This window comes from Rhizophagus irregularis, chromosome 31, assembly GCF_026210795.1.
Source record: "Rhizophagus irregularis chromosome 31, complete sequence".
Lineage (NCBI taxonomy): Eukaryota > Fungi > Glomeromycota > Glomeromycetes > Glomerales > Glomeraceae > Rhizophagus > Rhizophagus irregularis.
In genome coordinates, this window is record NC_089459.1 from 2,483,074 (window position 1) to 2,497,109 (window position 14,036).

The following is a 14,036-nucleotide window of genomic DNA, read 5'->3' on the forward strand; positions in this document are numbered from 1 at the left end:
GTATAAGTCGCAATACAGTATGAAGTTTAGAGAGATCGATATTTGAAAAACTTTAAATCGCGTCGCGGGGTTATTGTCTGATACTTTGCTATTTTTGGCTATTAATTAGTGAATCATTTAATATAAAATGGTAACAATTAATACATATATTATTTTTTTTATTTCAAAGGAATGGTTCATTCACTTGATTCATGATTTATCATACTTATTCGAACTATAAATAATGCTATATCAAACTCTACATATGCCATATAACGTTTTTTCCTTTTTTAATTTTTTATCACACCGGCCCATCTTCAGCGCTAACAGTAAAAAAAAATGATATATAAAAAACCTTATTTCTCCAGCGAAGCAGCATACACCTGTAAAGAGATTAATAAAATAAATCTATTATATTATTAAATAATCAAGGAGTCCAGTTTGTAAACGATTATCTTTCTCTCATATCATATATCATAAGAGTTATCGAACTTATGTATAAGATTTTCATTTGTATGCTTTATTGTTTGTTTCCTTTAATAAAAATTCTAGTCTTCAAGGAGAGAAAAAAAGATCGAAAATTAATCGGAATTGATGGTAACTGGTTGCCTTTTTTAGTTAAATATTGTTTAATGATAGGAAAAATTTGTATATGGATTAATAATAAATAAAATAAATTAGATTGAAATCATTAATCTCTTAAAAATTGTGCTGCCGTACAGTAAGTAAATCCTCTGGTAGATTTATGGAAACACGATAAATTTAATATGAGGCTAGTATTAGCCAAAAGTTTTACTTCCTTCCTTTTAATTCAACAATTTGATTTTTATATGTTTGTTCATTATAATAATAAAGAAAAAAAATCAAAAAGTTTTCTATCTCAATTATTTTATACAGAAAATTACAGTATAATAGCATATATGTACATATTTTTGAAATTATTATTAATGGGCAGATAAACATTGATGATTGGTTATTTCCTGTATAAGTTTAAGTTAGTCAGATATGGAATCACTATAACGTTATTGTTGACTTGTTATTATTATCATTTCAGTCATAATTACCATTATTTTAGCTATTATAATTTGCATAATTCCAAATTTGATAGCATATATTTTGGACTATTTGATTAGAGTTAACTATAATAGCCAAATTTTTAAAGATTAATAATTTGTTAAATTCTTTATATTTTTATTTTTTTTAATTTATAATGTAATTGAAATAAAATATATCTTAATAAAAATTTTTTTTTAAATTTAATTTTAATTATTATAAAGAGTTTTGCTAACTTGCCCTTGGGTTAAATAACCTGGGTTAAATCACCTTCTAAAATTTATATATATAGATTTTATTTATTTGGATATTATAAAGCATAATGACCAAGTTTTTTTACATGTCTCTTATTTTTTATTGTAATCATAATTTACATTTTTTTTTTGAAAATTTGGGCAAATTATATAATTATATAAAATTTACTAATAGGTTAAATTACCTAAATTAAATCACCAGCAGGATTAAAATTAGTCTTATACTAAAAAAACTGCATTAAATTTTATAATAATTAATTTTAAAAACTATATATAATTAGATCTTCATATAATTATACTTTATATAATTACAACTTTATATCATTAATAATGTTTTGAAAATTAGGATTTTTAAAGGTTTTTTTTAATTAAATGTATAAAGATCCTTAAAAAATCATTCTTACTATACTTCTAAAGATTCTTAACAAAAATTTTATAAAATTCTTAAAAATCTATAAATTTTTAAAGACTCTTTAAAAAATTCTATCTCTTAAACTGTAAGAATTAAAATTAATTTTAAAAATTTTTGAATTTTTAAGATATTTTAAGATTTAATAATCATAGAAAAATAAAGTTAAATTTATTAAATTGCTTTTATTAATGCATATTTAATGGTAATAAAATCATATTTCTAAAATTAATAAATAAAAAGTTATATTAATTTATAAATTTTTAGATTTATAAGATATTCTACTATATAATATTTATAGAAAAACAATTTTTATACTATTAGATTCTTCTTATTAAAATGCATTAAATGGTAGTAATTTTATATTTCTAGAATTAATAAATAGAAAGATATTTTAATTTAAAAAATTTAATTACTATTTATTATAATTTATTAATTATTTATTTTTAAAAAATTGGTTTCTAATAATCACATGAACAATTTTTTTCCAAGAAATTATTAGCAACTTTTTTGTTAAAAAATGGCTTCAAGCACTAACAATTGACCTAAAGTTGACTATTTAAAGGTCAAACAACTTATCTTTTCAGGAGCAGTTTTTCTTACACTTTTATGATTACGGTTATTTTCTATATCTGCTTTTTTTTGCATGATATTCATAAAAATTCTTGCATTTAAATATACAACTTATTATTTTGCCATGTTTATTTCTTTTAAATCAACACTTTAAAATCTCAAAATCAGTTTCTGTTACATATTTCTCAATTTGACTTTCAGCTAGATCCTAGTCTTCAAAGATATTTCATAAAAGAGCAAGAACTTTAATAACTTATGAATTAATATCATTAAGTTTATTTTAACAGTATTATTTTGATATTATTTTGATATTATTTTGATATTGATTCAATATCAATATGATATCAAAATAAAGTATTATCATTTTGATATCATATTAATATTAAATTGATATTAAATTAATATTGAAATGATATCAAAATAATAATTGAAATGATATCGAAATAACATCTTTAAATTAAACTTAAATATATCATTTCAATGCCATTTCAATTATCATTTTAATATCATTTTGATACTATTTCAATATTATTTTGATATTGAAATAATAATATTTTATTTTGAAATCATATCAATATTAAATTAATATTAAATCAATATCTTGAAGTTTCTGTAAAGTAGATTAGAGAATCTAACCTAGAATAGATAGATCATGCATAATGGCGTCTGCAAGTAATACATTTTATACATAGCGCTTTTAACTAATTTTATTAGGCGATCATGCATACAGATTATATAGCTATCGTTTTGCAAAAAATAAAGTATAAGCTATATTTGACTAAATATAATTAAGATACATAATGCTAATATTCGGTTAAAAGATATTAAGTCTATTTTCTTTCTGCATTTATCCGCACAGAATCAAAATATGCTTTAGCAAGATCGCCTAAAGTAATCCTGCTAGAAATATTATTAGGCATATTTGATTAATCATTTCAAAGATTTCTAATCTCAAGTGCACTTGCACTACATTGCCTGGTAGGTGAAATATAAGTTGGCTTGAAATTTGAAGCACTTGGTATAGTATTTTTTGCTATAGATGCTTTAACCTGTGTATAAGGCTTACAGAATTGTACAAGTATCATAATCATATAATATTAATGCCAATTGAATGTAGAGTAGATTGGAATGAAAGCTCTAGCTGAAGACAATTAATTTTAACCTCTTCTTGTAATATATATTGTTTATATTGCCAGATCTGAAATTTCTTACTATCAATAGTTTGGAGAATTTCATTTCTTCTTGCATGTTCATTCAAAATAATATTTCCAAAAATACATCTTTTCAAGTAGCTATCATGACTGCGATGGTTGCTATAAAAAAATTCCAGGTATGAAAACTAAGGAGTCACATATACTACAATATATATAATTTGTTCAATTAGTGTGGACTTTATCATTTTCATAAAGTTTTCCATACATTATAATATATCCATTCTTAGAAAGGATTCTTGGATTCTCTTCAAGTATTTTTTTAAATAGATCACGAATATGGAAGCATCACATTTCTAGTATTTTGTGATCACATCTTTTTATTAAAGGTAATATTGCATCAAGTATTCTTATATATTCTTCAGAACCTCCATAAGTATTGTTTACATCAATTAGCTTAGAATAGGTTTTACTATTTAAATCCATAATACTGTTTTAGTAAATTTTAATGATTTTTAGTGATTTATAATATTTTTAGCAAATTCACTGATTTATAGCAATTTCAGTGATTTATAGTAAATATATTATAATAAAATATCAGATTCATTTTTATTTGATTATCCCTATATTTAGGATATATAATGATTCAGTTAAATTAGACCCAATCTTTATGAACAGTTAAATTATGCATAGCGTCTTCACCCTTCAGCTAAATTTGTATTACTCTAATTTCCTGCCAGTTTCTTGATAGTTCTAGAAGAGTTCCAGGAGCTGGTGAGTTTCTATAAATACGAGATAAACAGCTAATCAGATTTCACCACCATTGATCTATTAACATGATGGCTAAGCTACCGTTATTATTTGATTAAATCATTCTTGAATCTAAGCAAAAATACCTCATTACGTATTTTTGGTTGATAATAAAAACCTTTGTCATCCAAAATCTCAGGATTTAATAATTAATCCAATTCGCTTATTTACTGTTGATTTGTGATGTATAGCTTGATCCAATATTAAAAAATACTAACCCTCCTGTGATAAAGCAATCAGTTAAAAAAATACTAGGCCCAAAAATATATCAGATATGCGAAGCAATTTAACTGAAACAAAGTTTGGATCTAATTTAAATTTAATTTTATTATTACGTTTTCGATTGAACTGCGCAGAATCATAACTGATATATATTATATATATTTGTGCAATATCTGATATTTCGGCTAGATTGCATAAAATGTAAATCGAAGTCATGTGACTCAACTCCTATTAAATCATTTTCGCCAAGAAAAAATTTTGTGAATAAGCACAGTAGACTTCCATGTAAATGCCTACAGCTAACACTTTTATTTATTCGCTTTCTTTCGATTATTCTGATTCACATTATATGCATTATATGCTCATTCGCTTCACTGAAAAGCCAAAAAGCCTGATATAGCTAGCTTGATACGAAGTTAAAAAAATATGTTTTTTTAGCAAGAATTTTTCTGGCGCATTTCAGGTGATTAATCTCATATAATGAAGTTGCTTTACTATGCATATCATATTTTACAGATGTAATCCACCGCACATGATATGAGTTAAATCTCACCCTGTAAAAAATCTGATCTGTATTTTATCTTTTTATGAATGTATCATTTTCATGGAATTAATAACTTCAAATTATGGAAATTTTCATCTCGCTAACATGGATATCCGTAAATATATCATTTTCACAGAATTTTTACAAAAGATATGGAAAAATAATGGAAATATTCAGATAAAAATTTTTATAGGGTTGGCAAAAATTTTCCCGATATCATCAAACCTTTCACATGACTATTTTTACTTCACTTATGCCTCTACTGCTATACTTTTGACCTGGGGGCAAAACTTTATTTTAAACACAATATATTTTGAGTTCACAAATGCAGTAAATAATGAATATTTCACAATGATGTGCACAATTTTTTTTTTGTATTAAATAACTAAGCTGTGCATTTCAAATACAAATTATTTAATAATCAGCAAAGATAATTATTAAGCATAAATTTATCAAAGCGTATCATATAAACTAAATTAGTAATGCTTCTTCCTTGAGCTCTTCTTTTTCTTGCGTTTCTTTTCAATAGGGAAGGTATAGTGTTCAAGTGGTGCTAAAAGAAAATAAATATAAAAATTTTTAAAATGAGTAAATTTTGCATATACTATCCTTAATTTCTACATAAACATTTTTAAATGAATAATAAATTTTGCACATACCATTCTTAATTTCTTCAATAATTCCTACATCAGGTCTTAGGATCCATGGCACCTGGTCAGTTGCAAGTCCTTTTGCCACTCTTTCCACTCCTTTGAAGTAATCCCCAAGAAACCATAATGCATCTGTCATACCATCCAAATTAAATACACGACCAAAGCAGTCCAGAAAAAGCATTCCATAGTGAAGTTCTCCAATGATAATGATATGATCAAAGCCATACCTATTAACTTCCTTAATATAACCAGTAAATTCTTCTTTTATATAACTGATATAGTCTTCTTGATCTTTATCGTGAAGCTTATAGCCGAGTGAGTTTGCAATATAGCAACGGTTTGGATTCATAAAGGTTTCAACTACCATGTGAAAATTATTGCAGTACCCATGTATTTCATTCTTCTCATCACTCACCAACACTTGCCACATGGAAGAATTATCCTCATTTTTTTGAATTTTAGGTCGATCGTCTGGAAGTACAAGGTGGCATGGCTCCCATGCAATGCTCTCAAGGGTATCAACTCGGAGCAATTGCCCCAAAGATAAAGACAGATCTCGAATTCTATCTGAATATGCTGAAGCAACCATTTGAATACCAGTATTGTTGCTATTCTCTTCGCTGCTATTAGGTATTGGTCGTTGTATACATTGACTAATAGTTTTCCACTGCGAATTGATGCCCTGAACATAAACCATATTATCTCCCCTTCTTCCACTGAAATCGTTAAATTTACTGTTGATGGGCAGAAAAACCTCACCACTTCCATCATCTCGATTTTGTCGATCAAGCTGACTTGCATTCTGCCAAGGTAACTTATCTTGTCTTGATAGTTCATCCCATCCTCGAAACCCATTATCATGAGATAGTGTGTCCATAGCAAACACACTACATCCCACACCATTATCATGGGAACTTGGCAACAAAATGGTGGAGTCACCATAATACCCACAGTCCTGAACGGCATTATGATTCCCTGAGTCCTATACATTTGTTAAATACATATTTTCTACCTTTGAAAACTAAGATACTGTACCTGAAAGGTGTAATGAAATCCACTATTAGTTTTTTCACCCATTTTTCTTGCAAAGTGTCTAACCAGTCAAAAGCATAAAACCTATGTTTGGATATATCTTGGAATAGCTGGAATAGCGTCGCTCATTGTGCAACGAATCAAACCCGCTTTGGATATCATTTTGGAATATCATTATTATTTATAATTATAAATAATGATATAATAAACTCTACATGATTATATTTACATCATTACATCATGATTATATTTACAACATCATTACATCATTATAGTTGATCAAAGATCCTTAAAAAATAAAGCCTCTGCGATGGCATAGGCGCAGTTAAATTTTGGTTGACATCCCACGGATTTCAAGCGATAAATGTAATATATAACATGACGCAATAAAAAATAAATACAAAGATCGGAAGCCAATTTGCAACATGCGTTATACGTACAAATACAAATACAAATACAAATATGTTATAAGTTATTGATTATAGGAGATCGAAACTTTCGGTTGCTTGATCAACGAACTCCCTAATTTTTTGTATCCTTTTAGGAATAACGATTTCTGGTTTTTCGTCGTACCATACTTCAAGAAGGAAGATTCCATCATCCTGGCATATGCATCTTTTTTGCTAACGATGTCCTCGAGTTTTTTGACATCTTTATACCAGCTAGTGCTATGTTGCCGATGTTGGGCCCCTTGCACCTCTCGATATTTTTGGAAGAAGGCATCAAGTTCTAATCCGTTCAAGAAGGGAGGACGATATTCAATCATAGGTTCCTCATTAAGAATTTCCTTAGCTATCTGGATGCATCTAGTCTGAAATTTGCGATTTTTCTTAGTTTCTCTTTCTGCCTGATCCTGCTCTAGTTTTAAAATTCTAGCTCAAGCTCGGCACGCCTAGCTTTCTCCTTGGCCTCAAGCTCAATGATCAATACTTCAAGCTCAGATATCAATTTCATATACGAAAGAATTATTCAATGTTACATGGCAAATGAAAAACCGCTTTATTAATATATGTGAAAATAAATACAAAGGTTGGGATGTAGCCCAGGATACATCATGACGAATTTTCTATACTAAGACTTAACTACACTATCTGTAAGATTGCTCGATGACCTATGCTTTTTTATTACCCTTTCTTCACTTCGAGAATCAGAATCCGGCTTCTGCACCTCCTCCAACAACCATGCAATATGCCCGAGGACTCTTTCAACGTTATCACCCATATTCTTACTATCATATACAACAGTTACCGGCTTCGATAGTTTGAATCTTAGCCTGTCCTGATTATCGAGAGAACACTCCATAAAATACCATTCTTTTGCATCTGTGATGATTCCGAAAGCCTTACCTGTAAACACACTTTCTTCCTCCATCTCGCTTGCCTTACGTTTACGGTTCGATAAAGCAGATTCAAGTTGTACAGCATTCTGGGCAATACCCTTAAAAATATCTTCGTCCTTTACTTCTGTCACGCCAACAGTTTTTGCGGTTTGGAGTAAATCTATTGCGAAATCAACTGGTCCGTGCCCATTAGGCCCTGTGATATTTTTTTCTGGTCGAAGCTCGAACTTCCCTTCGTATAGATTCGCTCCGGCAACAAGGTAAGAACATACGTATTGTGATTTTGATGCTTCATTTCCGCTGATTGGAATGGACTTGAGACGGGCATTTAGTTCGGCTATAAGATGTTTAAGTATCACCTGGGAAGAATCATCTCCCAGATCTTTGATCCCGCAAGTGAAAGGCGGAAAGACAGATAATGAAGGACCCTCTGATTCACAGAGTTCGTAAAGCTGGCACACTTCTTGGAAAGTCCAGTCCGAGAAAGCGTCTCTATGAGAACAATTAACTTAAAATTGTTATTTAATACGAATTGCCGGAGCATTTTGCAGAAGTCTTGATCACTCTGAGGTGAATATCTTTCATCCCCGCTTATGAATTTTAATGCCGCTCCATCTTTTTCAAGAGACGGTGGATTATATTCTATTCCTTGAGGCCTTCGAGAGTCGCATCTCTAACATTTACGTTCCACTTGAATCCATTCGTTCGTTTCGGGCTCACGATAACGTCGAACACTGTATTATAATGGCGGGTTAGTAAATTCCCACGAAGAGGTCTTTCCCACTATTTCATACGTACCATATTCAAACTTGTTGAGTGCTTCCTCCAACGAGGCGATACGGTCAAGCAGTTCCTGTTCACGGCTCGAAGTGGCGGTGGTCTCTGGCGGAGAGACTAAGACATGAATATGTTCCTCGGGAGGTGAGTTAGGGAAGTATTTCGAAAACTTTCTTATTGCTAACAGCTCGTCACTGTCCTGGAGTGAAAGATTGCTTAAGGGATCGACATGATCGTCAGAGATTGGCACTTTCCATAGCCTGAGCTTGTCTGCGTCTACACCAGCAAAGTCATTTTGCTTTTCCGCCTTGATAACTTTTTTGAGGTGGCTAATAGACTTGTCCTTCTCAATATCAACTTCGAAAGCGTTCGCGGTTGTATTTCCTTTGAATAAAGTGATAGACATGTTTTCGGCTTATATAGTATTTTTTGTGAAATTTTATTGGTGCAAACTAGCGTATGTGAGGACAAGAGTAAAAAAGTAAAAAATACTGAGGCAGTCTATCGCTAGGATCTTCTTATAATATTATATAGTTAAATAAAAATTTAACAAAAGTATTATTATCAGTAGTGACAGTTACTAGTGGTAAATTTATAATGTAATACCAGTCAAACAGCTAGTATTTTATTAGATTTTTAATTAATGTTAATATGGTATAATATATATTGCATTTTGATATTTTACTTTCAAATATAGTATAGTTGAATTTTTTTAAAATCATATATTTAGTAGTTAATTATAATAGAATTATATAACAGGGTATTAAATAAAAAGCTTATTAATTAATTTATAAATATAGACTTTAAATATTTTCTGTTAAAATCTATCTTAAATCTGTATTACCTAAGCCATCTTTTCACCTGATATCTCAATATAATTGATTATTTAATGCTGCGCCATTAATATCAAATTTGTATTACTCGATTTAATTAAAAGTGATTAAGATTAAAAATATCCATCAAATAATTTCCTTTTTTGTAAATGAAATTTGAAGGTAATGCCAATTTGCTAGATTTGCGCCCTTGAACGTTTGAAGGCGTTAGATAATCTGACATATCATCGATACTGCCAGTACTGCCAGATAATCATGTCAAACTAAAATTAGTATAATGATTATCAAATTAAAATTATCATAATTATCATCGGTATTTGGCGGGCTATCCATCTTATAACTGATTGAGCTAAAAAGATATAAAGGAAAGAATGAAAGTTTCGTTTTCAAGATATTACTTCAACATCCATTCCTCTGAGTGATTTTTATTAAACTTTAACAAATTTCCTTGAAAGAAAATAAAGAATATGTCACAAGGTCGCGTTCTTCTCGCTTACTCTGGTGGTTTAGATACTTCATGTATTCTTGTATGGCTTATTGAACAAGGTTATGAGGTAATTGCTTATATGGCCAATATTGGTCAGGAAGAAGACTTCGAAGCTGCTAGAGAAAAAGCCTTGAAAATTGGCGCAAAAAAAGTTTACATCGAGGTAATAATCAAAACAAATATACTTTTTTGAAGACTGATCGGTTTTAATAATAAAAATTATTTTCATTACGAATAGGATTTAAGACAAATTTATGTCGATGAACTCATTTTCCCTGCTATTCAAGCTAATGCAATATACGAGGTATGAATTTTAAAGAATGATTGGCCATTTGTCATTAATCTTAACAATGTTTATACAATCGTTGTTAGAACGTTTATCTATTGGGTACTTCTCTAGCTCGTCCCGTTATTGCTCGTAGCCAGGTAATTATTATATATCTTTAACTATAAACTTTTAAATCGACAAATAATAACCTTTCAATTATTACATGTAGATTGAAATTGCTACTAAAGAAAATTGTCAATTTGTATCCCATGGATGTACCGGTAAGGGTAATGATCAAGTCCGTTTCGAGTTAGCATATTATGCTTTGAAGCCAAGCATCAAAGTCATTGCTCCATGGCGTATTCCTGGTAAGTAATATAACCATTTCCTTATTTCTTATTAATGATATTTTTAACATATATTATCTTTTTTATCATTTACCCAAAAAGAATTTTACGAACGTTTCCCTGGTAGGCAAAGTCTTTTAGACTATGCAGCTCAAAAGGACATACCAGTCTTTCAAACTAAATCAAAGCCGTGGTCAACAGATGAAAACTTGTAAGTCCTTATAGTTATGGTATATAATTTTTTTTTTTTTCGTATTTCTAACTCAGAAATGACGATTTTAGGTTCCATATTTCTTACGAGGCTGGTATATTAGAAGATCCTAATGTAACGCCGCCAAAAGATATGTGGAAATTAACTGTAGATCCCGAAGATGCACCTAATACTCCTGAACGTATCACTATTACATTCAAACACGGTATACCGGTCAAAGTCGTAAATAACGATGACGGTACCACAAAAACTGATTCTCTCGATTTATTCATCTATCTTAATACAATTGCGCGAAGAAACGGCATTGGTCGTATTGATATTGTTGAAAATCGATTCATTGGTATCAAGAGTCGAGGCTGTTATGAAACTCCTGGGGGAACAATTCTCAGAGCAGCTCATATTGATTTAGAAGGTTTGGTCCTTGATCGTCAAGTTCGAGCATTGAGAGATCAATTCATTACACCTCAATTCTCACAAATTTTGTACAACGGTCAATACTTTTCCCCTGAACGCGAATTCTTATCTGCTTCTCTTGAAGCTAGTCAAAAATCTATTAATGGGGAAGTAAGATTGAAGCTTTATAAAGGGAATGTTATAGTTGAAGGTCGTAAATCTGATACTGTTAAATTATACGACATGGAAGAAAGTTCTATGGATGTTCAAGGCGGATTTAGTCCAACTGATTCTGATGGTTTCATTAAGATTCAAAGTATAAGATTGAAGAAATGGGGAGAAACTGCTTTTGGCAACAATTTATAATTTAGTTATTTCATTATTTCATTATTAATTTGTTTTCAATTTGTGAAATTTCTTCATTGCATTTTCTTTTTTCATACCGCAATTTCCTTAATTTAAAAGTAATATACAATAAAAATTAAAATGATATAAATTTTTTTGATTTCAACCATTTTATAATAAAATTACAATTAAAATAAAAACATTTTTTTTGTGTTGACTAAAGAAAGTACAGTAACTGTGACTAGAATGAATTTGTAATTATATCTTCGGATATAGCATATTAAAATGGGAGTTATTTAGAATATCTATATCAAAGTACAGAAAGAAAAATGGAACAAAAAAATTAATATTTATGGTCTTTTTTTTAAACGCACGTTGTCTTTAAATATATGAGTAAAGCTTATACGTTATAAACGGCAAAGAGTTTGTTTAATCATGCTCGGATAAAAAATCTGAGGTAATGGTAAATTAATGCTATATTTAGAACTATCATCCGATCGACTGTGTATAACCTAGAGTGGAAAATTTTTTTTTTTATCAACGATGACTAAAAACGAGAATGCTTCTATTGCTGAGCCAGAAGTTGTAATATTTAATGATGGGTTACTTAAAAAATCCTTAAATAAAAGCGGTTCAAGCATTACTGAATGGAAATCATTCATGGTTTGTCACCATTTTATTCTATTCGATATGTTTTTTAAGTTGAATAATAATAATTTAATTATTTACACATTAGTCTCACAAAATTTCTAAAGTAAATGAAAACCCTCAGAAATCATTGTCTAAAAATATAGTAAGATCAGATGAGGAGTAAGTTCGCTTTTTAAATAATTGAAGTTGTTAATAATGTTCTGATTATTAGTATAAAATATAGGATAAATAGAAAGAATGATGAAGAATTAGAAGAATTATTAAAAACTACCAAATTATTAGAAAAGTATAGTAAGTTAATTTTTTAGATTTTTTTTTATAAAATGTGAGAGTTTATTTTATTTTATTATATTTTTCGTTAGCTACTGAACAGTTATCAGGAAAAGATCGTAGAAAATACGTTGAACAAAAAGTGGTTGAATTAGGTGCAAAAGTAAGTTATTTACTTTAAAATTTCCTTAGTTTACAATTAAGCATTATCTAATTTTATTGTATAGCCAAAGAAAGGTGTGAAAATTCCAACGCCAATATCTTTAGAAATTCAATCAAAACGTCAAGAAAGAGAACGCAAAGAACTTGAAGAGGTGAATATTCGACTTTCTGTCCATTCACTAAATGCATTCTCATATTAACTCATAATTAATATTTTATAAAAGGCAAAAAATCTGGGTCTTTATCATAAATCAATTAAACATAAATGGGCATCATCGTCATCATCATTATCAAAATCACAAAAAGTGCGAGACAAAGGTATCGGCATGGGTATAGGTAAAATTAAGAATGGTATGTTAGTTTTGAGTTCTAAAGATATTAAACATGTACAAAATAGCAGAAATGGTAGTAATAGTGGAAAATTAAAGAAACATGGTGGAGATATTAAAAAGAAAAAGTTCTTGTCCAAAAAACGAAAATAAATTATTTTATAATTATTCTACGATACCACTGAAAATTTAGAAATCCTGGTAATTATGTTTTAAGTAGAAAAGAAATTGTTGTCTCGTGACCATATTGTATTCCTCCGGGTAATAATTCTGATTTAAAGAGACTTAGGCTGGTTCCCGCAAGTTTAATATGTCTACAGACACAGTAGTAGTACTTGGTGATGCGTTGCTTGATTGTAATTGAAAGCATGAAAGTTTTTGCTTGGAATGCTTACGAATTACAAATTTACAATTACAGTAACACTAATCATGTTGACGATTTCTTCTGAACAAATTCTTATATTTTGGATAGGTAGTGAATTTAATTATACAAAGTTTAATATTTATAAACATTAACATATTATTATCGTTCATATGGTCAACTTGATAGAATATTTACTCTATCTTAATTAATTTAAATTTTTCCATTTGTATCAAGTCGTTTTGAACTTGTAATTGTAGCCAACGTTCTAGTAATATAGGGATGAATTAGAAAACATAAATAAATGATATTATAATCCAATATGATTTTATTCCAAGTGCTAAAATAACAATACTTATTCAAATCTCAATTTATCTCAAATATGAAATTCTATTGAAACCCAAGAAATAATTATCTTCCAAAAATATTAAACTTTTCAGTTATTTAAACTACTATAATTCAGTATCTAAATGATTAATGTATTCACTACTAACAATTTAATCATATGATCATGTGATAATTCTTGTACTTAAAGAATATTTAAGTAAGACAAAAAGAAAAAAAGTGGAAGTCACATTGAAAC

The 14,036-nt window shown here is 29.0% G+C and overlaps 4 protein-coding genes across 4 annotated transcripts; 2 read left to right on the forward strand and 2 right to left on the reverse strand.

Moving 5' to 3' along the window:
• Nucleotides 1–5,471: 5,471 nt before the first annotated feature.
• On the reverse strand, nucleotides 5,472–6,725 carry OCT59_022662 (uncharacterized protein; the record flags this gene model as incomplete). The annotated part of the gene is made up of 3 exons (XM_066144915.1): nucleotides 5,472–5,548; nucleotides 5,655–6,603; nucleotides 6,684–6,725. 3 exons carry the CDS (start codon nucleotides 6,723–6,725, stop codon nucleotides 5,472–5,474), a joined length of 1,068 nt encoding a protein of 355 aa, XP_066006331.1.
• A 1,186-nt stretch (nucleotides 6,726–7,911) lies between these two features.
• Nucleotides 7,912–8,820, reverse strand: OCT59_022663 (Coronin-like protein crn1; the record flags this gene model as incomplete). The annotated part of the gene is made up of 4 exons (XM_066144916.1): nucleotides 7,912–7,958; nucleotides 8,027–8,511; nucleotides 8,740–8,753; nucleotides 8,818–8,820. 4 exons carry the CDS (start codon nucleotides 8,818–8,820, stop codon nucleotides 7,912–7,914), a joined length of 549 nt encoding a protein of 182 aa, XP_066006332.1.
• Nucleotides 8,821–10,030: 1,210 nt separating this feature from the next.
• On the forward strand, nucleotides 10,031–11,892 carry OCT59_022664 (argininosuccinate synthetase). Its single transcript, XM_025315530.2, has 6 exons — nucleotides 10,031–10,279; nucleotides 10,355–10,420; nucleotides 10,489–10,542; nucleotides 10,614–10,752; nucleotides 10,834–10,942; nucleotides 11,014–11,892. Exons 1-6 carry the CDS (start codon nucleotides 10,097–10,099, stop codon nucleotides 11,699–11,701), a joined length of 1,239 nt encoding a protein of 412 aa, XP_025182645.1. The 5' UTR covers nucleotides 10,031–10,096; the 3' UTR covers nucleotides 11,702–11,892.
• Nucleotides 11,893–12,190: 298 nt separating this feature from the next.
• OCT59_022665 (uncharacterized protein) lies at nucleotides 12,191–13,276 on the forward strand. The gene is made up of 6 exons (XM_025315531.2): nucleotides 12,191–12,343; nucleotides 12,417–12,490; nucleotides 12,555–12,622; nucleotides 12,694–12,764; nucleotides 12,829–12,915; nucleotides 12,988–13,276. Exons 1-6 carry the CDS (start codon nucleotides 12,224–12,226, stop codon nucleotides 13,243–13,245), a joined length of 678 nt encoding a protein of 225 aa, XP_025182646.1. The 5' UTR covers nucleotides 12,191–12,223; the 3' UTR covers nucleotides 13,246–13,276.
• Nucleotides 13,277–14,036: the final 760 nt, after the last annotated feature.

Excerpts from the sequence above, each read along its gene's own strand:
- OCT59_022664 (XM_025315530.2), top strand. The coding sequence starts at position 10,097 with ATGTCACAAGGTCGCGTTCTTCTCGCTTACTCTGGTGGTTTAGATACT. Across the intron at positions 10,280-10,354 it reads CAAAAAAAGTTTACATCGAG|GATTTAAGACAAATTTATGT; the intron begins GTAATAATCAAA and ends CATTACGAATAG. Across the intron at positions 10,421-10,488 it reads AAGCTAATGCAATATACGAG|AACGTTTATCTATTGGGTAC; the intron begins GTATGAATTTTA and ends AATCGTTGTTAG.
- OCT59_022665 (XM_025315531.2), top strand. The coding sequence starts at position 12,224 with ATGACTAAAAACGAGAATGCTTCTATTGCTGAGCCAGAAGTTGTAATA. Across the intron at positions 12,491-12,554 it reads ATAGTAAGATCAGATGAGGA|GATAAATAGAAAGAATGATG; the intron begins GTAAGTTCGCTT and ends TATAAAATATAG. Across the intron at positions 12,765-12,828 it reads TGGTTGAATTAGGTGCAAAA|CCAAAGAAAGGTGTGAAAAT; the intron begins GTAAGTTATTTA and ends TTTATTGTATAG.